At 39.6% G+C, this 25163-nt stretch overlaps 2 protein-coding genes and 1 non-coding gene across 6 annotated transcripts in view; 2 read left to right on the top strand and 1 right to left on the bottom strand.

Moving 5' to 3' along the window:
- The window catches only part of Ophn1 (oligophrenin 1), a 326237-nt gene that overhangs the window by 237692 nt on the left and 63382 nt on the right, over nucleotides 1–25163 (bottom strand). The gene's annotated exons all lie outside the window — the stretch shown is intronic.
- Nucleotides 3666–3772, top strand: LOC121140079. Its single transcript, XR_005876918.1, has one exon. It is a non-coding gene; the product is annotated as a U6 spliceosomal RNA (small nuclear RNA).
- Nucleotides 4712–6559, top strand: LOC101836060 (chromodomain Y-like protein). Its single transcript, XM_040744233.1, has one exon. It carries the CDS (start codon nucleotides 4748–4750, stop codon nucleotides 6263–6265), a length of 1518 nt encoding a protein of 505 aa, XP_040600167.1. The 5' UTR covers nucleotides 4712–4747; the 3' UTR covers nucleotides 6266–6559.

The following is a 25163-nucleotide window of genomic DNA, read 5'->3' on the forward strand; positions in this document are numbered from 1 at the left end:
GAGAACACTTATCTATTGCTAATGGGAGCACAAACTTATACAGCCACTAAGGCAATCAGTGTGGTGGTTCCTCAGGCAGCTGGGAATAGATCTATGTTAAGATCTAGCTATACCACTATTCTTGTGCATACAGCCAAAGGACTCTCCAACTTACCACAAAGACACCTGCTGAACCATGTTCATTGCTGCTCTATTTATTCATAATAGCCAAAATTGGAAACGACCTGGATTGTCCTCAACAGAAAGATGGATAAAGAAAACATACTACATTGGCACAATGAAATGTTAATCATTTAAAAAATCATGAAATATTCTGGCAATGGAGCTAGAATGAATGCATGGAGCTAGAAAAAAATCATCCTGAATGAGGTAACCCAGACCCAAAATGACATATATAAAATGTACTCATTTATATGTGGTTATTAGTTGTCAAGTTATCAATAAGTAGGTTACAATCAATATAACCACAGAGGTTTGGTACAGGGAATAAATCTACCTAAAAAGGGGAAATAGAATAGATAGTTACAGATGGACAGTAGTGGGGACTGGAAAGAATTATCAAGGAGGGGGAGAGAAGAAATGTGTTAGGGAAGGAATGTGGTGAGGGACAGCTAAACCTAAGGACCATTTGAGGGGTTGTTGGAAACCTAATACATTAAAATATATACATATATAAAGGAAATGAAAATGGTATAACAAAATAACAGGAGAAGCAAAGTTACAACTAGACATCTCTTGCCACCAAATGAAATCTCCAGTTCCAGGAATGGGTTGTATCTAATTGAATTGTTGGCCAAAGGGCTCCACAGAAATTCCCAAACAAATTAGTCTATTGCCAAAACTATTGGTTGCTCTCCACAAACTGATGGTAAGGCCCAATTGCTGAAGACAACTCATTGAACATGGAGATGTAGAACTGTTCCCTACCTACAGACTTCACTCCTACTGACTAGTATTCGAGGTACTTTAAGGAACTCTGTACACTAACAAAGGAGAAAGGTAAACAAAAACCAAGCTACACACCGTATAATCTACAATGGTGACCTGCCTGAAAGATGTACTGCTGCAACAGTGGGAGTAACCAGGTAATACCTGATTGGATTTAAGGACCACTGTATGAAATGGAACCCATCCCTTATACTGATTGCCAAGAACCTGAGACTAGATAGGGTAAGAGCCAATGGAAAAATCAAATACTACTATTTTGCTAAAGGAACATAGTTAAGAAATTACTCCAAGCCAGGCGTTGGTGGTCCACGCCTTTAATCACAGTACCCAGGAGGTAGAGGCTGGGGGATCTCCGTGAGTTCAAGGCCAGCCTGGTGTACAGAGTGAGTTCCAGAACAGCCTCCAAAGCAATACAGAGAAACCCTATCTCGAAAAACCAAAAAAAGAAGTTACTCCAAAAGACATTCTTCTACATTCATAGATCAGTGTCTTGCTCAGCCATCCCACAGTAGATGGAAACAAATACAGAGACTCACAACTGAAAGTGCAGAGACAGTGAGAGATCTTAAGACACAAATTCCTAAATAGTATGTTGTCATCAAATCCCTCCACTCAGAGATCAGGGAAACGTTGTGGAAGAGGAGGCAAAAAGATTCTAAGAGCCAATGGGAACAGAAGACACCAACGAAGCAAAGTATCCTAAACACAACAGAGCAGAAACACACAGGAACTAGCAGAGACTGTGGCAGCATGTACAGGGCCTGCATGGGACTAAGCCACATGGGGTCCCAGCTGAGAGGGCAAGTGGACACAAGGCCCCATCCCTAACCAAAGCTATCTCCAACTGATAACTACTTGCAAAGGAAAAATTATTTTTCTCCAATCAGTTCTCAGTATCCAAACCATTTAAGACCAGGTCCCATGCTCAGAAGTAGATGACCAACACAAAACAAACTCAGTGGGCTTTTTTAAAGGTTCTTTGTCTCAGAAGGCTGTGTCTGTACATTTTTTAACATTACAGGTCTTCTAGTTACATGTTATGGTATCAGATTTTGTGTTTTATGGGATTCTGTGTGTACAAATGAGTGACTCTCTTCTGTGTGTGTTTCTTGCACTTTTTTGGCTCTTTTTTGTGTATGTTTGCTTGTTTGGGCCAACTCTGCCTTTTTTAATTGCCTGCTTGTTTTCTAATGAGAGACAGCAAGAAAGGGTGTGGATTTGGGTGGGTGGAGAGGTTGGGAGGATATGAAAGGAACTGGTAGACAGGAAATGGTGATCAGAATATATTGTATGAAAAATCTATTTTCAATAAATAAATACAGCATATTGGAAAAGTAAAAAAATTACTAGTGTCAACTCTAGTTTACTACTTTTGTAGAGGACCTGGGATTGATTCCCAAAGATGATGTGGCAGGCAGTTCACAATCACCTGTGACTTCCATCCCAGAAAATCTGAAACACTTCTGGCCTCTCTGAGATACTGCTTAGAAGTGATGGACACAAACTCGCACAGGCAAACACACATAAAGAAAACAAACTGAGTTTAAAAAGCAAATAAAAGGCTGGGCAGTGGTGGTGCACACCTTTAATCCCAGCACTCAGGAGGCAGAGGCAGGCTCATCTCTGTGAGTTCGAGGCCAGTCTGGTCTACAAGAGCTAGTTCCAGGACAGCCTCCAAAGCCACAGAGAAACCCCGTCTCTAAAAAACAAAAACAGAAATAGAAAAGACAAAATTATGATGAAAGACATAAAATTTTATAACTGACAAAATCCATCAGAAAGATATTAACAATTATAAGCATAGCGTTGACCAAAGAACATTGAAACAAAAAACAGACAGCAATTTAGGAACAAACAAGTCAACAAAAACTAGATAGAGATATCAGTGTGACACATTTAAAAATAGAGAAAACAAACCGGTAGAAAACTGAAAGAGAAATATAAGACATTAACAAACATGTAAACATGCTAGATACAACATACATCTACAAAGGCTTTTAAGTATTTCTACGGAGAAACTTTCCTTGCAAACTTGGGAAAACTGTAGTTTCTTCATTTTCCCAAGTTCACAAGGAAATTTTTAGGATATATAATTCACAAGGACAATGAATAACCCTTCATAAATTTAACAAGATGGAAATCCTCCGAAGTATATTCCCTGACCCTAAAAGAATATAAAAAATAAACCAACTGAAAATAACTTAAGGAAAAACTTGAATGGCTTTAAGTATGGCAGTGATACTTTACATAAAATATCAAGGAGTAATTGATGAGCTCGGTGGTGGTAGGGCATGCCTTTAATCCCAGGCACCTGACCAGTCTAGTCTGAGAGTGATTAGCATTCTCATTACCGGTGGGAATGCCAAATGGTACACCAAGTTAGAAAGACAATTTGGTCCCTCTTCTATAACTAAACAATAGCTTGGCATGGTGAACCAAACCTACAATCCCAGCTTTTGGGAGCCTGATGCAGGAGGATCTTCAATTTGAGACCAGCCTGGGTTACATAGTGAGTTTCAGATCAGTCTGGTCTACATAGTAAGACCCTGTCTGAAAATATTAATAATTATATAGTAAGATGAACCTGTCTAAAATATTAATAATATAGTAAGCTGTACCTGTCTGAAAATATTTGTAATATTTTTAAACCACCTAAACATAACAAAACACAGTGATCACAGCCCTTGATATTTCACCACATTAAAAATGTATTACCAGTGCTCACTTTGGTGGTACACATACTAAAACTGAAATAATTTAGACAAAATTAGCATGGCTGCTGCACAAAGATGACAGGCATTTTTGTGAAACTGTTTTATTTTTGCAAAATCCATGCTATGCATGAGTGAATATCTTATAATTAAGCCCATTGTTTTGTATACTAATTTTTTAACTAAAAATTTGTAGGAAGCAAAAAATGGTCAAAATTCTTAAAATATGTCCACACAAAAATCTACACAAAGACATTTATGGCAGCAGTATTCACGAGTGACAAAATTTGGAAGCAACAAAATTTCCTCAATTAGATGACTAGGCAAATAAATAAACGTGGTACACAAAGAACTCTGAGTAAAAATGATGAGCTTTTTCAGTCATTGTTCTCTTGATTAGCACTGGTTCTTCAGTATCAATTGCTTAAGTATATATGGAAAGGAGTAAAATGGATTATAAAGAAGAATCGTTTTTAAAATGACAAGAAATGCAAGCCAGACTATTCTAGTGCCACAGAAGGGCTAGAACAGCTAGTATATCGCCTGTGAACTGGAAGTAGACCTGTTAAGCAGACCACACCCAGTCTGTTGTCCTAGAAGAGCTAGGGTGAGGGCAACATATCCGCGACCAATAGGAACTTTAACAGCAATACTGGAAAGCCGACCGATCATCAGGTCAGCCAATACCTGCCTTTCCCTAAAGGCACTTTTTCTAATACCACCAAATCTAAGCACTTTCTTTCAAATGCCTGCTAGAAATTCAAGGAAAACGCCCCGCCTCTCCAAGGCAAAGAACGAGGACTCTGCATCCTCAGGTGTGGAGATAGCTGCTCCTAGGCGCTCAGTTAAGAAAAGGGAGGGGCCGGCCGGCCTTCGGACTAAACACCCCAAGAAACTGGGTCAAGCCAAGCAGGGTCACAAGGACATACTAACCCACAAAGTAGCCACAGAGAGTGGCAACCCAAGTTGCGACCCGTAGAAATCCACAAACAAACCCGCAGACGTCAGCCCTAGTGACCGTGACCATGACAACACGCTTGGCTATTGCCAGAAAGCGCCAGTCTTTGTCTGGCTCAGTGACCACAGTCATGGGCAAAGGTCTGGCTGTTGCCACAAAGAACCAGTCTTCGTCTGGCCAGCCGACCAAACGCATGTCCATGCGCTTGGCCCTTGCCAGAAAGAGCCAATCTTCATCAGGCCCAATGACTAGGGCCATGGCTATGGGCTTAACCATTGCCAGAAAAAGTCAGTCTTCATCTAGCCGGGTGACCAAAGCCATGGCCACATGCTTGGCTGTTGGGAAAAAAAGTCCCACAGCTAAAGCCACGCAATTGTCCGTTCCCAGAAGAAAAATTCCATCTGGTCCGGTGACCAGAGCTGCAGCCATATGCTTGGCAGTTGCCAACAGCGGTCATTCTTTATCTCACCAGGCGACCACAGCCATGGCGACAGGCTTAGCTGATATCAAAAAGAGTCAATCGATGCCTGATCTGGTAACTGCCCCCACTGCCAAGCACTTGGTAGCTGCCAAAAAAAGCCACTCTCTGTCTGGCCAAATGATGGCAGCCATACCTACACAGTTGGCTGTTACCAGCAAAGGTCAATCTTCATCTTGCCCCATGACCACAGACGGGGCCACATCCTCGACTACTGCTACTACAGGACAATCTTCATCCGTGGATACAAGTAACATGAAAGAACCCGTTACAGAAACAACTAACAAGGAGACACCTGTTACAGAAGAGATGACCAAGAACAGGCAACTTACTGGAAAGAAAAGGCCTGAAAGGCAGCTGCGTTTCAGCTTAAGGCTGATAGAGAGTCCCTCCAGATTCAAAGATATCGTGGTGAGGAAGCAAGATGGCTTCACCCACATCTTTTTATCCACAAAATCATCGCCAAATAACTCACTAAATCTAGAAGTGATGACAGAAATTCAAAATGCTCTGAACAAAGCTGCTGAAGACGACAGCAAGCTGGTACTACTCGGTGCCATTGGCAGTGTCTTCTGTTTTGGCCTGGACTTTAGTTATTTTATACAACATCTGAGAGGGAACAAGAAAAGCGAAAGCACTAGAATGTCAGGATCAATCAAAAAATTTGTGAATACTTTCATTCAGTTTAAGAAGCCTATTATCGCAGCAGTCAACGGCCCAGCCCTTGGACTGGGAGCATCCATATTGCCTCTTTGTGATGTGGTTTGGGCTAATGAAAAGGCTTGGTTTCAAACACCCTATACCACCTTTGGACAGAGTCCAGATGGCTGTTCGAGCTTTACATTTCCCAAGATGATGGGACAAGCCTCTGCGAATGAAATGCTACTCAGTGGGCGGAAGCTGACAGCACAGGAAGCTTGTGAGAAGGGCCTGGTCTCTCAGGTATTTTGGCCACAAACCTTCAGCCAGGAAGTCATGATTCGAGTCAAGGAGATGGCCTCATGTGATGCAGTTGTCCTGCAAGAGTCGAAAGCCCTACTGCGCTTTAACACCAAGACGGAGTTGGAGCAAGCCAATGAGAGGGAGTGCAGAGGGCTGAAGGATATTTGGGGCTCTGTAGCAGGGATAGAAGCCATGTTTAAATACCTGCAAAACAAAATTGACTACTGACTAGTTAGACTGCCACCAATGACCCTGGAACTGGCTTAATTAGAACATTAGGATACCATAGTTCCCAGTTATGATAAAGCCTAAAACAAGCTCACCTATATATAATTTGTGCCTAGGAAGACTGGAACATCCAAGCCACCTATTACCAAAGCGTTTTAAAGAACGGTGACCTTAAAATAACTAACTGCAAAGCACCTTTAATCAAATATCCTTACCTTATATCCACATGCAAGCAAGTATGAGAAAGTAACAGTGAGCACTTCTTTGGCTAGTACTATATTAAAATGTCTTCTAAGGTGACAAAAAGTTCTGAAATACTTGTTTTCTTCATTTCTTTTCCTTCTGACATAATATTTGCTTTCTTTGCTTATTTTCCTTCCGGAAGGAAGAATCTAAAGGGATATTAGCCAGAATCACATCCCTTTCTAAATAGAGATACATAAAGATCTGAGACATTTGTCTCCAGGAAGAGAGGTAAAAATACCCTAAAAGTGGAAGATTCGAAAACAATAGAAAGAAAAAAGCTTTTAGTAAAAATATTTGTGGTGAAAAATTTTGACATGCACTTAGCATTCATGTTGAAATATCAGCTGTTTCTTCCTTTGTTATGTATGTCCAGCTTTTACCCAGGTAACATGAAGAAACTTCTGTAGTATCAATGCATAACTGAATAACACAAGTATGAACGGCAAAGTTAAACTTTATGCCTACAATGTTTTAAATCTGTAAGTTAGTTCTAGTGTATTTTGAATGTCTCAACCCTTTCCAAAATTACCTGCTTCTTGTTGCTTGGTGGAAAGAATTCCTTTATACAAAAGTTTGATTTGCTATTTACAAATATCATTGGTGTACTGCACCAGAAAACCTTTAAGTTTATAGAGTATAATTTTAGATTCACTTTGGATATATTTTATTTAATAAGGTAGAAATTCTTTTTGCACACTATTAGTTACAGTGAAAATTTCTTTATATACAGCTTTGGTTTGCTATATGCAGATAAGATTGTTATGTTGCACCAAAATAATTTTGTATTTATAAACTACAATTTTAGTTTCACTTAGAATGAATTGTATTTAATAGGGAAAAATTATTTTTGCATAGTATCAATTATACAATTTTTAAATTACTTTGTATTAGACATTTAATGTTCTCAGTATTAGCTGTAATATATCTACCTTATATTAAGTACTATACTATGTTTAAGAATTCCCTGTGGAAATATACAGGTCCATTCCTTTCAGAAATAGGAACTGATTACTAACTACAAAAAAAAACAAACAACTACTGACACTGCAATAATATTGAGTGAATGAAAAATGAAACAAAACCCAGGCCTCATTTTTTAACAATCCTGAGGTTTATACTTAGAACTCCCTGACCAACCAAAAAGCTATATAATATGGAAATCTGACTTTGGATTGACTGGTACCACAACTTAAAAAATATTTTGAGATTTATTTTATTTTTTCTGTATATAAGTGTTTTAGTAGAATAGTTAGTATATATGTCTATGCAACATGTGCATGACTAGCACCTGAGCTCAGAAAAGGACATTGGATACCCTGGAACTGGAGCTACAGATGGCTGTGAGCTACCATGTGGGTGCTGGGAATCAAACCTGGGTCCTTTGCAAAGACAAAAAGTACCACATTTTTATTACTGCAACCTACTTTACTATTCTGTAGTTCAAACTATATAAAACTGATTAATCTATGACGTTTTATAGAATATTTATTCAGCTGTGAGAATTGGTTACAAAAGATACCTTCAGCTTGTCTGTTTTGAGTCAGGGCCTCATGTACCCTAGGATGACCTCCAACTCATTATGAGCCCAGACTGGCCTTCAACTTCTTCAGGGCTAGTATTACAGGCATGTACCACCACCCTCAATTTTGAATCTACAAACATGATAAAATGGTATAAGATGTTACACACCCACTGTACCGATCTTAATTTCCTGCCTATAACATACTTAAAATGGCCTTGAGATTCCTCCTATAATTGGCTTCAAGAAGCATTGTTTATGTAAATTATATATTAATACTGAATCAATTTTAGATACCTATTAATTCATTTCAAAATATAGCAGTAAAACAATTATATATCATCATTAATATTTTATGAGCACAAAGGTATGTTATAAATCAAGAAATATATTAAAACTGGAATTATTTTGTAAATTTGCAAATATGTTTAATATCTGACTTAACAGATGCAAGAAAAAAAGGTTTGTAATGCAATGATAAGGTTCAGCTCACCATTTTGGGAGATGAAAGTCTAAAATTAGGATGCCTCACCTGTTCAATGACCAGTTCTGTCATGCTCTTGTTGTCTTGAATCCTCTACTACCATGAACTATACCCTGGAACTATGAGCTAAAACACTTTGCCCTTAGGTTGCTTTTCTCAGAGTATTTTATCATTGCAATGGGAAAAGAAACTCAAACACCCTCTAAACGCCTTTTAAAATATAAGTCATTTACTCCCATTTTGCTAAACTAGAATATTAATGCTTGGAAAGGCAATGGGGCTTCTAGTTTTAGCACTATAACTGTATGCCACCAGAGATTTCTAAAAATATTAAAAGCAAATATTGTTGCTTACTCAAAGTGGGAAACTGATTTCAACTCAAGATAAAAGAGTATGTCCTGTGGCTTGGTCTGCTTGTGGGTCCCCTAGCAATGGGACCAGGACCTGTCCCTGATGTATCAGCTGGCTGTTTGGAACCTATTTCCTATGGTGGGATGCCTTGTTCAGCCTTGAAGCAGGGGGTAGAGCTTGATCCTGCCTCAACTTGATGTCCCATTCTTTGTTGACTCTCATGAGAGGCCTTACCTCTTCTAAATGGAGATGGAGGAGTGGATGGGTGGGTGGAAGAGAAGTGGGGGAGGGAAAGGGAGGAGAGAAGGGAGGGAAGGCTGTGGTTGGTAAAATGAACAAATTAAAAACAACAAGAAAAGGGGGAAACGAGTATGTCAAATGATAATATAATTGGGTCACAATGTTTTACTCTAAAATAAGTATAACTCAATATCAGAACTACTTATCTCCAGCACAGGGAACTTCTTGTGGATTCTGCAAGGGGACTATTTTGCTCTATAAGGGCATAAGGAGAATTTTTTTCCTTTTTTTATTTAAATTAGAAACAACCTTGTTTTACATGTCAATCCCAGTTCCCTCTCCCTCCTCTCCTCCCCTGACCCCCACCGGCCCCCTATCCCATCCCCTTTCTGTTCCCCAGAGAGGGTGAGGATTCCCATGGGGGATCTTTGAAGTCTGTTACATCATTTGGAGCAGGGCCTAGGCCCTCCCCTGTGTGTCTAGGCTAAGAGAGTATCTCTCTATGTGGAATGGGCTCCCAAAATCCATTTGTACACTAGAGATAAATACTGATCCACTACCAGAGGCCCAATAGATTGCCCAGGCCTCCTCACTGACACCCACTTTCAGGGCATCTGGGTTGGTCATAAGGAGAATTTTCTGCATCATATTCAACCTGGAGTTGAAAATAAAAGAATATTCAAAAGGAAAAACAAACAAAGAAATGAAAGGCTGGAGAGATGGATCAACAGTTAAGAACACTTGTTGCTCTTGCAGAGGGCTGGGCTTGGTTTCAGCACTGATGGGGTGGTTCACAACCATCCCTAAACTACAGTTCCAACGGGTCTGATGCCGTCTTCTGACCTCTGTAGGCACCAGGATGCATGTGGGGAGAAACACTCAATTTTAAAAATGTCCAAAAAAATCTTTAATAATATTAGAAATGGTAGAACAAAAGTTCCAGTTATCTTGAATCATAGTGAAGACAAATTAATAAACAAGCAGGAAAAAAATGTTATCCACTATATGGGTATCTATATTAACCAGTAGGAGGCCCAGTAACTCCACTTGCACTAAGATTTTGGGGGCTTTTGTATTTGGTTCTGTTTTTGAAACATACTCTTTGTTAGTATTCTGACAGGATACGCCCTCACCTGCAGCCACTAAGAGCACCACCTGTGCATATTCACTACATTCCCTTTTAAAAGGGCCTGCCCACTTCCCATCCATCTCTCTCTTTCTCTCTCTCTCTGTCTGTTCCCTCCCCACCTCTGTCTCTGCCCCTTTCCTCTCTCCTACTGCTCCTGTCCCAGGAGGCCAGTCTCCCGATTCCCCTTTTCCCTTTTTATAATCCGGTTCCCTAATAAAAAATCCCTCTGCTTGAATCCTGTCACGTGGTGTCTTTTTCTCATGCGCTGCTTTTCTTAAATTACAACACTCTTACTATGCATCTCTGGCTGTTCTCAAACTCGTGGGTATCATCTTCCTCAGCCTCCTGAGTGCTACAGTTACTGCATGTGATATGGCACCATATCTTTCTTATTTGCATTTTACTTGGTTTTGATTTTTTGAGACAGGGTCCCATGTCGGACAGTCTAGCCTTGAACTCCTGATCCAACTGTCTTAACCTCAAGTACTGAGATTGATTGTAGGCATTCACACTAGCTTCCCAATATTTAATTAAGATGAAACTAAAATTAAAGTTGGCACAATGAAAATACCTAAGAAATAGCTGGGCTTGATCACATTGACTACTTTTAGCTATGAAAAAAAGAAGAGATCTTTTCATAAATGTACACTCTTTATATTTAACAATTAATTAGTTTAAATGTATCCTCATATTGCCACTTGATAGGGCTCTATGATTTTCCAAGATAGAATAAGATAGTGGAAATGTGACTAAGAATGGTTATCTAGTCTTGGTTCTGGATCAGATATTATCATTTGCCTTCAGCTCCTGCAATAGTAAAATGTCAATAATATATTGCTCAGAGGTTTGTAGGAACTTTAAAATAAGATGATACGGAAAAATAATTTAATAAGTAAGTAACTTGATTGGTGTGGTAGCATGTGCCTGCATCTTTAATCCCGGCACTTGGAAGGCAGAAGAAGATGGATGTCTGTGAGTTCAAGACAAGTCCACTCCACATAGTAAGTTCCAGGACAGCCAGAACTATGTAGATACACCATGTCTCAAAAAAGTAACATAACTATAGTTAGTTTTATTTAAAAACTGATCTGTTACTAACTGGATTGATAATAAGAACTAATAAAACTATGTGCAACTGTGTATAAAATGGAACTACTGGCTGGGCGGTGGTGGCGCACGCCTTTAATCCCAGCACTTGGAAGGCAGAGGCAGGCGGATCTCTGTGAGTTCGAGGCCGGGCTGGACCGACAGCCTCCAAAACAATACAGAGAAACCCTGTCTCGTAAAAACCAAAAAAAGAGGAACTACTGAAAATAGTAACTTAAATTTTGAAAGGTCAGTAGTCTTTTTAGAATACGATAAAATTTATGGTGTTTGGGGTTGGAGAGATGGTTCCGTGGTTAAGGGTCCCTGAGTCATTTCCCAGCACGTATGGCAGGCAGCTCACAGTTGCATATAACTTAAGCTCCAGGGTGATCTGAAACCTTAGGCCTCCAAGTGGGATCATCAAAGTCTGTCACATCATTTTGGGCAGGACCTAGGGGCTCTCCCATGTATCCAGACTGAGAGAGTATCCCTCCATAGAGAATGGGCTCCCAAATCCCATTTGTGCACTAGGGATAAATACTGGTTCCACTGCCAGAGGCTCCAAAGACTGCCCAGGCCTCCCAACTGACACCCACGTTCAGGGGGCCTACTTCAGTCTTATGCTGGTTTCCCCAGCTGTCACACTGGGGTCTTTGAGCTCCCACTTGTTTAGGTCAGCTGCCTCTGTGGGTTTCCCCAGCATGGTCTTGACCCCTTTGCTCATCACGCCTCCCTCTCTACAACTGGATTCCAGAAGTTCAGCTCAGTATTTAGCTATGATTCTCTGCTTCTGCTTCTATCAACTGCTAGATGAAGGCTCTAGGATGTCATGTAAGGTAGTCATCGATCTCATTATGGCGAAGGTAGCCTCTCCACTATTGCTTAGACTCTTAGTTGGGTCATCCTTATGGCATATAAAATACATTTTCAAATAAAGTTAAATAAGTAGGCAAAAGATTTGTACCCATACAACTAAAAAGTACTGACAAAATTAAAGATATGATAAATACAAAGGCAACAATGTTTATGTATTAGAGAACTTAATAACATTAAGTTAAGATTACCAAAGCAATTTACAGATTCAATGCAAATCATATGGAAATCCCAAAGTATATTTTACAAAAATAGAAAAGTCCATCCTAAAATCCAAATATACACTCAAAGAACTCCAAATAAACAAAATCTTTAAAATTTCACTTTTATGGGAACTGGAGAGATGGCTCAGAGGTTAAGAGCACTGGCTGCTCTTCCAGAGGTCCTGAGTTCAATTCCCAGCAACCACATGACAGCTCACAACCATCCTTAATGAATTTTGGTGCTCTCTTCTGGCTTGCAGGGATACATGCAGACAGAACACTGTATACACAATAACTAAATAAACCTTTTAAAAGAAATTTCACTTTTAATTAAGTATGGGGGGGCAAGCAAATGCCACAGCAGATGTTATATTATTTATGGTTTATTAAAGCTTGCCTGAGGGTATGTTCAGAAAGCAAAACTAGCCACAAGGCTCAGAGCTAGGCAGTGGTGATGGACACCTTTAATCCAAGAAGCCATACTAGCTAGTCATAGAGCTAGGCAGCGGTACCACACACCCTTAATCTCAGTACTCAGAAGACAGGGAAATGAATCTCTTTTAGTTCAAGGGCACACTGAGCTACATGAAATTGATCCAGTCCTAAAGAGAAACAGTTCAGACAAAAGTAATTGCAGCACTTGGGACACCATGCCTTTATTCTCAGGATTTGAGAGGTATAAAAGGAAGAAAAGTAAGTATTAGAGAATTATTCTGTAGCCACACTGAGGACAGGACAGCCCTTTCAGACTGAGCTAGCTAGAGGTAAGAGTTAGTGGCCAGCTGCTTTGCTTCTCTGATCTTTCAGTTTGAACCCCAATATGTATCTCTGGGTTTTTATTATTCTTGTTATATGGCAGTTAGAGGACAACTTTCAGGAGTGAGTTCTCTCCTATATTCTGGTCCCAGGAAAAGAAATCAGGTTGTCAAATTTGGTAATACGTGCCTTTACCTCCCAAGGCATCCTGACAGCCCCATAATAACCTTGATAAGAAATAAAGTTGTAAACCTCACATTTACTGATTTCAAAACTCACAGCAAATGAATTGTAATTGAACCAATATAGAACTTGCACTAAAGACATACATTTAGACCTGTTCACCCATCAAGTGTGCCAAGAATTTCTGCAGCCTGCCCTGGAGCTTGCTATGTAGACTAGGGTGGCCTTAAAGTCACAGCAATCCATACACCTTTGCCGCTTGAGTCCTGGGATTAAGTACATGTACTACAACACCTGACCAAAACTATTTAGTACATGTGGTAGATTATTTTAAAGTGTGTGACTTTTGTTTATGATACATTTGTTTAACTCTGTGAAGCTGTAATTCTTTGCCTGTCTAAAATACCTGATGGTCTAATAAAGAGCTGACCGGCCAATAGCGGGGCAGGAGCAAGGATATGAAAGGCTGGCAGGCAGAGAGGATAAATAGAAGGAGAACCGTGGAAAGGGAGAAGCAAGAGAACAAGGAAAGGAGGAGGTCAGGGGCCAGTCACTCAGTCACCCAGCTACCCAGTCGACCACATAGTAAGAAGGAAAGTAAGATATATAGAAGTAAGAAAGAGCATGATGGCATGCAGGCAGGCATGGTGCTGGAGAAATAGCTGAGAGTTTGACATCCATATCCAAAGGCAGCAGGAAGAGAGATCCAATAGGCCTGGCTTGGCCTTTTGGAACTCCAAAGTCCACCACCATTACATACTTTCTCCAACAAGGCCATACCTCCTAATCCTTCTCAAATAGTACCAATCCCTAAATGGCTAAGCATTCAAATATATGAGCCTTTGAGGGCCGTTCTTATTTTCCTGAGAGGGATTTTCTGTGTAGTCCTTCGTGTCCTAAAGCTGACTCTGTAGTCCAGGTGGCCTCAGAGATTTGCCTGCCTTTGCCTCCTGAGTTCTGGTATTAAAGGTGGGCCACCACCTCCCAGCTGAGGGCCATTCTTTCAAACCACCACAAGGGTCATGGCGAGAGGCTTTCAAGGGAAGGTTCCAAAAGTCCCCAAACATTACAAGCCATTGCCATTGCACTTGGATGTCCTCTAGAACTTCATAGCAGGACCATATTGCTGAAGATTGAGTCATAGAACACGGAGTAATCAAACTAGTACAGACCTAAAAGCTTCATCCCTCCAGACTATCTGTCACAGTGCCAGAAAGTGTAAGCACACTATCAAAGGAGAAAAGTAATCATCACTTATATCTACCTGTGAGCCACAATAATGACTAGCCTGGAAAGCCATGCCCACTCATGTAACATTGCCATAAATATCATGTAAGAAACCAACAATTTTCTGATTGGATCTAAGTCCCACTCAACAAGATGAAACACATACCTGGGCATCATTGTTGGGCCAAGAACTAACCTTTGACTAGACAGGTAATAAGCCTTAATTGAAAACCTACCACTATCATTTTGCTAAATGTGCACAGTTTTAAACCAACTCCTATGATTAATCATTATGCCCATAGATCAATGCATGTTTCTGTGCTCATGGGAGAAGCTTCTATTTGCAGTAAACAAGTGATTAACACAGAGACTGACAACTGACTAAGGTGCAGAAGAGACTAAGAGACTGCAGAATGCTGTACCCAATATGGAACATACATACCATACCATCTCCTTCTAAAGCTCAGGAAGCATTGGAGAAGAGGAGATGGAAAGAGTGTAACAGCCAGAGGCAGAGAATGACTACAGGGAAACATCTGGACACAGCAGAGCAGCTATACATACCAACTGACAGTGCCTATCAACCAACACTTATGGACAGCAAGATCACGAGCTACACAAAAAGAAATAATCTCAAAAAATGGTAACTTTGCCAGGTACACACGACCACATTTACTATAGAAATATTCCAAATAGTTCTTGTAGAATAATTCGATTGAGTTTTATTCATCCATAAAAAGAACAAAATTCTGCCTTTGGTGCTGAGAATGAAATCCTGCCATTTGTAGGAAAATAGGAATAATTGGAGTTCATCTATATTCCCTGGGTCTAGCCCAACCTCATGATGGCTACCAAATAAATGTTAAATCCAACTAACTATCAAGAAAGTAAAACCACTTATTGAAGATGCTTAAATGTAGGAATTTACCCCAAAATATATTGATAACATTCCTTAAATACATTTCATATTAAGAAAACTAAGTAGATACCACTAAAACAATTATTTTCTTAAAGACAGGGATTTAACTTGCTTTATAGCCTAGGCTGCCTGAAACTCATAATCCTCCTGCATCAGTCTTTTCAGTGTTTAAATTAGAAACATACATAATTAGCTCTGAAAACTTCCCATAAGGTCATTAGTGCATATAAACTAACAAAAGTGGGAAAGAAGTTACAATTATCATGCCAGCTGTTCATGATTAACACTATTTAGAATGGATTCTTCTTGTGAAAATAATACCATTTACAGTATACAGATATATTCTGGAGAACGCATCTGAAGTTGATGGTAAGAGTTCTGGCCCGGAATTAAGTTTCAGTAAGGCCATGCTCCCTTCTTGGTTTCAGTTTTTCTTATGTAAAAATCACAGATTACACTGATACCCTTCTTATGTTTTCTGTGTTAACCTGCTAATTGCAAAGAGCACATTTAGCATCCTTCTGAGGCAACCACTTCTCTCAGCTGTTTCCTGTACCCAGAGAAGCTTCCATTCTCTCCGTGTTGCCTGCCTATCTCTGGACAAGCTCTCTACAATTGAGCCACATCCCCAGCCTTGTCCAATTGTTTATTGCCGCAGACTGATGGGCATTCTGTGGTTTCCAATTATGCATATGTCTTTGTTTTCTCTTACATGTCATTTTTGTTTCTCTGCTAGCTCCTGTCTCAATGGACTCTATTGTTTTTTGATCTAGCCTCCTATTAATAGACTTTTGTCTTCTTGGTCACCTCTCTCCCCTAGCTCATCATTTCTGAGAACTGTGCTTTTTACTCAGTGCTCAGAGAACTCCATTTTATTTCATCTGGAATGCCTCCAAATATAACAGTGCATGTACTTCATGGCCTTGCCTATTGTACCTTTACTGATTTGGATCTCTGTCTTCTTTAAGATGAGTATTTATTTACTATTAAAACTTCCACATAGTAAAATTTAAAAATTCTCCCCACTCACCCCATCCCCTCAGATTCTGGGGACAGGGTGTTTCCATGTAGTCAAGGCTAGCCTCAAATGTGTGACCTACAGCCTTAGTCTCTGGGGTCACAGGTATGTACCACCATATTCAGAAAAATTTTATGAAAATGTTATTCATTGTTAGTACATACCTACTGTACAAAACGATGGGTTTTATTATGACAATTTCATACATACAAATGATATACATTGCTCACATTTATCACCTCTCCATTACCCTCTCTTAGCCTTCTCTTACCCTTCCTGTTGGTTCCCAAATTATTCTCTTTTACTTTCAAAACATACACACACACATTTCTTATATGACAAAAATGCAATATTTATCTTTGACTTGGGCTTTGTTCTCTTTAACTACATAAAACTTCCTAGGTCCCCAAAGGTACACATATCCAAAAAGCCACCAAGCATCTGAAACATGTCACTTTAAAGCAGTTTGTATCCTTTCACCATGGGGTTACTGTATGTGCGCAGAATCAACAGCCCAAAAAAGAGTGCTAAATTTTGCTATAAATGCTTAAAAATGCAGAATAATTGTGGACTTATTGTTGTTTAAAAAGCAGTGCAAGAGAGAAAGACACCACACAACAGAGCTCACATGGAGGTTTTTTTTATTACAGGAAAGAGATTGGAATAGTGGGGAAGGAAGGGGGAAGACTAGCCTCTCTGGGACAGGAACAGCAGAAGAAAAACAGAGAGGTGGGGAGGGGTCAGAGAAGCAGAAAGAGAAAGAAACAGAGAGGGAGGGAAGAAGAAGAAGAAGAGAGACAGAGACAGAGACAGAGACAGAGAGAGAGAGAGAAGGATGGGAGGTGAACGTAGTGAATGTGCACAGGTGGTGCTCTTAGTGGCTGTAGTTGAGGACCCATCTTGTCAGAACCCCAAAGGCAGGCCAGTACAGACACCTGAATGCTAACACTTATAGGTTTAGCTATTGAGTCTGTGGTCATGAAACATCTACAGGTAAACAAAGTACCCAAAAATATTCCACTGAACGTACAGAGTTCATAGTGGGATTAACAAATACATGCACTCCTCCTGCCACACTCCGGCAGTCTTCATTGAAAAGAAACACATTGTTCCTAAGCCAGAAGAAAAGGATAACACAAAATGAAACTGAAAAACATCCAATAATCCAACAAAAACTTTAAAAATAATAAAATACATGTATGAAGACATACCTTATACACCACAAAGTTTGCTCATTTAAAGTATAAATATAAACTTTTTTCTGTTACTGGCTTACATATACTGTTTTTACTTTGTTTTGTATTATTTTGAGAAACGTGTAATCCTAACCACTAGACCATCAGGGAGATTTTTTGTTTTCTTGGAGAAAAATTTTGCTAATGTAGTCCAGATTGGCCTCAAACTTATGATCCTCCAGCCTCCATTTCCTGAGTACTGGGGTTATAAGTGTTCATCACCACACACACACACACACACACACACATACACACACACACACACACACACACCTTTTAAACATGATATCTGATACAAAAATGATACCTTGTAATTCCTTTTTACAGTTAATTATCTGTAAGATCCCATTGTCCCATTGTACTCTTTATAATTCTTTATAAAGCTTCTTTATTGCCAGTCTTTGTTTTTTAAGATATTCAACACAGTTATACAAGGCAAGTCGTTTTCTTCCTAGTATATACTCTTATACAAAGTGTTAAAAGGAAAGTATTTTATTATACACATTCACATAGGCCATTTTCAAGCATACTGTAATGTACTTTGAACATGTCTCCCATATCCCTCTATCCCCCTTCTCCCTTCCCATTAGTCCTCTTTGATCCCCAAGCAGTTTCACTTATATTTTCATCTCATTGATACCTATAAGATTTTAAGTACCCACAACATCTAGGACCCACAAATGAGACAACACTTGTAATATTTTTTTTCTTTTGAGACTTAATACACATAATATCATTATCTCTAGTCGCATCACAAGTGATATAACTTATCAGTCCAGAACACAGTGATTGAAAATCAGCAAAGTAGATATTGAATACCAAAATATTTCCAGGCATGGTGGTGCCCCGACCTCTAGCACTCAGGAGCCTGAGACAGGAGGATCACAAGTTCAAAGTCAGCTACATAACAAGACCCTAAATAACTAACAAACATAAAAATCAGTAAGAAAGTTACTGAAAATATATTATTTCAAAGCCTCAGATTTCTAATTCACTGGTAGACATTTTAAACCTATGGTTATTCAAACATAGCCCATCTATCAGTTTTGACAAGACAGCATTACAATGACCTAAGTTATTAACAATGCCTGTATCCAAGGCAGAGGTAACTGATATTTCAAAAACCACAATAAGGTAGAACACAAGGTATTTGTTTCAAATTATGAAAAAAAAAAGACTTCAGGCTGTCCTCATTCTTAGTATTTCCTACCTGTGGCAAAACATTCTCTCAAAAGCTGGGGCATATAATTAATTATTCTGGCCTGAACAGCCTGACCTTGTCTACACACACCCTGCTCCTGGACCTAGGAGGTACATCTGTCACCAAAATCACACTGAAGAATCTGAGTGGGGAGAATAATTTTCCTGTGGATTATTCAGCCTATATCTACTCAAGCTCTGCAGAATTCCACCATTAGACTCTGGGAGGTTTTAATCTTGCATGACAGTAACTAGAGAAACTTCCTGGTGAAGTGGAAAATCTTTCTAACTGCATCAGAAAACCAGACTGCATCTGGGATCTGCAAGATGAATTCAGAAGCCAGCAGCAGAAACTACAGAAGAAAGGGACAGAGTAGAATACAGAAGTTCATGTAGCATGATTGCTGTCCAGTGTGGAAGATGAATGTCTGTTATGGAATGTCGACCAACAAAATCTGAACATGCCCCTGACATTTGATAGCTTGAGTTCCAAGCTGATAATCATGGCTTAGCTATCCCTTCCCCTGTCCATATTTGGCTGTAAGCTATCTATGGCAAGAACAAGGGGCCACATGCTTTCAAGATGAAGTATTTTCCTATTTCAAAAACAAGGAAAGATGAGAGGCAAAGGTTGCCTAGAGTTTGAAATTTTGCCTAATATTTGATCAAATCCTGAGGTTTGATGTCTACGAGAGGAAGGGATGAAGCAGGGAGGGGTATTGGACAGAGAGAGGGAAAAGGACGGTAAAAAGAAAGAGAGGAAGAAGGGATTGAGAGAAAGGGAGAGATGGTGCACATGTTTAATCCAAGCACTCAGGAGGTAGAGACAGGCAATCTCTGTGAGTTTGAAGCCAGCCTGGTCTAACATGGCACATTTCAGTCCAGACACAGCTATGTAGGCTAGACAGTGATACTCTGCCTCAGAAGCAAAAATAAAATATTTGTTACTAGGTATGGTAGTACACTACTGCAATCCTTGTACTCAGGAGGCAGTGTCAGGATCAACAGTTTCAGGTTCCCTTTAGTTATTCAGAAAGCTCCAGGCCAGCCTGGCACCATATAGTGAGACCGTACATCAACAAATCACTGGCTTAAATGGAACTCTAGTATAAATAAAAATGGCTCCTGCAATTTGCCCCTTTATGAAAAAGGAATTATACTTTTCAGGTTAAGAAATTAAAGCTTAGAGAGAATAAGTTAACTTACCATAAATTACACAATTATTGTGTAACAGAAATGCAATTTTAATCTAAGAATACCACTGTCAAAAGCTACCCACAGGTCACCTCTTTTTCTTTCCTGTTCTCTAATGCTGGCAGTCATGGAAGAGTTTGTCATATGGAAAAATCCAATGGGGTTGCATACCCTTCTTGTGACTTTTTCTTTTCATTTTTTGAAACAGAATGATAATTCTGTAGCCCTGGCTGGCCAGTACCTCAGGCTTGCCTCAAACTCCCAGAAATCCTTCTGCCTTGACCTCCCTAATGTTGTCCTTTTTTACTCTTCTCAAGGGTTTCCTTTTTTGTACACATGTGCAAGTTTATGTGTGTGTTGTATGTGCACATGTGTGTGTAGAAGACAAATGGAGATGTCTATGAAAGCCTGCTTGGCTTATTCTTTTGAGACAGGGTCTCTTTGCTGAACTTGGAGCTAGGCTATTGGCCATCAAGCCCCAGCAATCCTCCTGTCTCCACACCACACAGATCCATACACAACTGGCCTTTTTACCTGGATTCCTGGAATTTGAACTCAGGTCTTCATATTTGCACAGCAACCACTCTTACCTGCTGAGCCATCTCCTTGACTCCAAGGTTTTCACTTTTTATCCTAAGCCTTAATTTAAACACATCTTTGTGGTTGTTAACTTAAGTAAATCTAGAATTATCTGGAACCCAAGCTGCTTAAGTACTCCTGTGTGGGATTTTCTTAATCATATTATTTGAAGGAAGACCCACCTTAAATCTGAGTCACGCCTTCTGGTAACAGCCCATATAAAAGGACATGGAAGAAGGAAATTTTGCTTTTTGTCTGCTTGCCCTCACTCTCGCTGGCAAGTCTGTCTATCCTGTTATTGCCAATTTCTTCAGGATTCCCATGCCACTAAGGACCAGCAGCTCTCCAGGAATCATCCCAGATGTCAGTGCCAGATTGGGACTGAAGAGACATCCTGTCTCTCAGACTGAAAAACTATGAGATTCCCAGCCCTTCTGCCCTGCGACGGCCATTGTTGGATTTCTTGGGCCATGTTCTGTCAGCCAGTCTAACAAATCCTGGTTTTTATTCTATTAGTTCAGATCCTTAAGAGAATCTGACTAACACAACAGTTCTGCTTTTCAAAAGAAAAACTGAGTCACCCTTTCTGTTCAGCAATGGTTACCCCTCTTATGTATAATCATTTTCCATGTCCCTCCAAGACTTTTAAAGTTAACATAAAATTATACTTGTAACTTTTAACATATACCATGAAAGACAATGCCTATGAACTGCTGTTTTCTTCTTTAGATGAACTGAAAAGTGTGCTAACACTATAATTCTATGAAAGCCTGGGTATATGTTTCCACATTCCTTACATTGACTGCAGTCCTCCAGGACTTACACTCCCTAGAGGTTCTACTACTTCAGCAGGATAGCAAGAAGAGGAAATGTATGGCTTTCAGTATTTTTAAAGAAGTACAAGAAATCACACAATGGAAATATAATGGATGATCAGGAAGGAAATTCTCCTGGGACACAAACTTCCTGGAACAATTTACAGATAGCACAAAAATATGGTATTTATACACTGCTCCACATCCAGTAGTAATGTCTCATCATTAGCAAGAATAATTAAGACAAACATAACAGCACCAGAACTAACTTTAAATCTTCAGTCTGAATCAAATATTTAATAATCTTATTTCCTGTGAGTATGAAATAAATTCACATGGATAAAGAGATTAGAAAAATGTCTGCAATTATATATACAATAGAGTAAGCACTTGAATTTTACAAACTACTTCAGTAATACTAGGTAAATCAACTCAAAGCTCTTAAAATGAGCGATTTGAGCTATAAAAAGACAGTTTTGGAAGCATTACATTAAGACCTTGTCCATGAAAGAGGGACAGGGAGAGGGATAAAGAAACAGAGAACACTAATGGGTCCTATGAATATAAGTGTAAAACATCGATTGTAAAATATTAGAGGCTGAGTCTAACGAAGTATGAAACAAATTATGTATCACAATCAAGTGGGGTATATGCCATGTATATACAGCTTGTTTATCACTTAAAAATCAACGCAACCGTCCTGCCAATAGGCTAAAGAAGAAAGCATATGAATCTATCAAAAGAATCTGACTAAAAGGAATACTAAAAAGAGGAATTCCCTCAACCTAATAAAGAACCTCGGTTAAATGACAAAAACTAGCAATTTTCCCACCATCACTTACAAAGTATTCAGTTTTCTATAACTCGAAACTAAAGGAACAGAGGACAAAAACAGGCTAAAGCTATGGGAGGCTGTTCATATTTTCTTGTACCTTTGTGGTGACATTAAGATCTCCAACTGTCTCCTTGCTTCTTTTAAGGGGGGTAGCTCAAGGCAGGGTTTCTCTGTGGCTTTGGAGACTGTCCTGGAACTTGCTCTGCAGACCAGGCTGGTCTCTAACTCACAGAGATCTTCCTGCCTCTGTCTCCCGAGTGCTGTGATTAAAGTCGTACACCACCACCACCCGGCCAACTATCCCTTTTCTTAAACTGGTAAATAAATGCTATGTCTGCTGTCAAGTCTGCAGTGAGAAAAAAAACTACACAAATATCAAGCGTCCTTCTAAGATTCCTTGCCCCTAAAGTGACATGGTAGGACACCAGATGCCAGAGGGCTTACTGACCCAGGGGATAGAGCTCCCATATCAAAGCCTCAGATGTTCCCTTCTCCTCTTCCTTTCCTCTTCCTCTTCCTTTCTCTCTCTGGAATGGAGAAGTCTTCAGGCCAAGCTGATCTCCAACTTGATCATCAAGTTCATCATTGAATCTTAAGCAACGGATACTACAGTAAGTTTTCTATTTGATAGTGAAACCCCTTACTTTATTCTTATACCATGTTCTGGCCAATTGGCCTTCAGTTCTTATCAGATAATGGGTACCTGTGACCAAATAGTCACTCTGTCTTTATACTGGCTATGGATAACTTATTTAACCACACTTTATTAGGAATTCCGGAATATTCTCTTCCTTTATTGAACAGAAATCTATTAACAAAACTAGGAACCAAAATTATCTTCAAACTTCCAAAAATATCACACATTAAAGGCCATAATCACCTATACTTGAAAGACAAACAGGGATTCAGTCTTCACAGGCCTGCCTAACAACTCAAAAATATGGACCACTGACATGCAAATAAAGAAATAGCAACTACCCCAACTATAATCTCACATGTTTTTCCTAAGCATAAGCAATATTTTCTCTAGCCTGAAGCCCCAGTCTACTTCAATCTTTAATCAGTAAAATCTTTTTTGTTATGAGCTTTTCAATTCCCTGCCAGTCACCCTGTTACATCCCAGTGACAGCCACTAAAATTATTCCCCGATATGGCCTCCAGAGATCTTAAAAGTTGTAATGATCCAAAAAAAAAAGTTGTAATGATCCTTCTTCCTGTCTTTGTTTGTTTCCAAGTTGCTAACTCCGTAGAAAGATGGAATGTACTACACAGGCCCAGAAGTAATGTGTAAAAAGCATCATCAGGGGATTCCTCTTACTTGGAAGGTAATACTGCCAAGAAGCTCTGCTTAGAGCCTGTGTAGACCCTCATTCTGCTCTCAGCTCTTCTGGGGTACTTTATGGGTGTCTTTTGATACATTCACATCTGTTCCCAGATGAGCAAAATTCAATCTCTAAGACAATTTGCCCCTAGACTTAATGAATTGGACCAAAGATTATGGGTTACAAAGACTTCCTAATCCACTGGGAAAACTGGATAGACCTCTTTTCTAAGGCAAAACAGACACTAATTAAAACTTGCCTACAGGGCCCTCAGGACCAACAATTAGAGTCTCTTTGGAAAGGCCCTTTCTCCCACTACACCAAGCTTTCCTCTCTTAACACAAGAAAATTCCCTGGAATTACCAGCTGGACTCATCACTCTGGAGTGAAACCCTGGAAACACAGGGTCTTAGGAAAGTGAACACAGAAGTGACCTCGCCTACCTGTGAAATAGGAGCAGGTATAACAACTTTACTGTTGGCTCCCGCCACATGTCTGCCTTTGGTTCTAAGCCAGAGTTTTGTTTCTGCTTTCCTATACTCAAGATAAAAGCTCTCAAATACTATGCTAATGTGCCGAAATTCTATCACTGGGTTCAAAGTATTTTCCATTGGTATGACCATCTGCCTTCTACGTTTATTCCCTCTATAGTAATAGAGGACATTTAGTCAAGGTTAGGCGGTGTATATATTTCTGATTATTATGCTAATGTATCATCTGCTTTATTCATGATCAACAAAACACAATTTAAAACACTTCAGACACCGCCATCCTTTTGACAAATAGTTTTGGAATGGAATGCCTGGAATTCGGTAAGAAAAATAAATATAATTAATATGGTTCCTTGCTTTTCCTCCTAAGATATGAAAGTCAGTGAGAATGAAGACCTTAAAACCTTCTATGACCCATTTCATGGAGACATTGTCATGTTTACTTGACACTTGGTTTTATGGTCTCAGCTCTTGGGTGGGGATTATGAGGCAACTAGTTAGAAAATGACGAAGATTAAAAGGCTAATGGGATTAGACCCCCTCCCCCATCATAATCAGTTGCTTGTAAAATGTGAATGAAAGAAGAGACTTATTACTGACCAAATGAATGGGATTGGAAGAAGCCAGCATGTTGGGTCATACATATAATCCCAACATTTAGATAGCAGATGCATGAGGGCCAAGAGTTCAAAGCCAGCCTGAGCTACAAGAGAACCTGCCAGAAGGAAGAGAAAGATGTGGGGGAAGGGACTAGAATGAAGGAGAGGTGGAGGGGTGGGGGGAAAGAGGAGGAAGAGCATTTAAGTATGTTTTTCTGAATTCCCAGAAAGACTATCTACCCCATCCCTTTAAATAGTTGATCCAATACCAGAAAATGGAAAGATTTCCCATGCTCTAGGATAGGTAGGATGAACATAGTGAAAATGGAAATCTTGCCAAAAGCAATCTACAGATTCAATGCAATCCCCATCAAAATCCCAGCACAATTCTTCT

Source organism: Mesocricetus auratus, unplaced genomic scaffold, assembly GCF_017639785.1.
Source record: "Mesocricetus auratus isolate SY011 unplaced genomic scaffold, BCM_Maur_2.0 Super-Scaffold_100003, whole genome shotgun sequence".
NCBI lineage: Eukaryota > Metazoa > Chordata > Mammalia > Rodentia > Cricetidae > Mesocricetus > Mesocricetus auratus.

Coding starts and splice junctions, on each gene's coding strand:
- LOC101836060 (XM_040744233.1), top strand. CDS start 4,748: ATGGGCAAAGGTCTGGCTGTTGCCACAAAGAACCAGTCTTCGTCTGGC.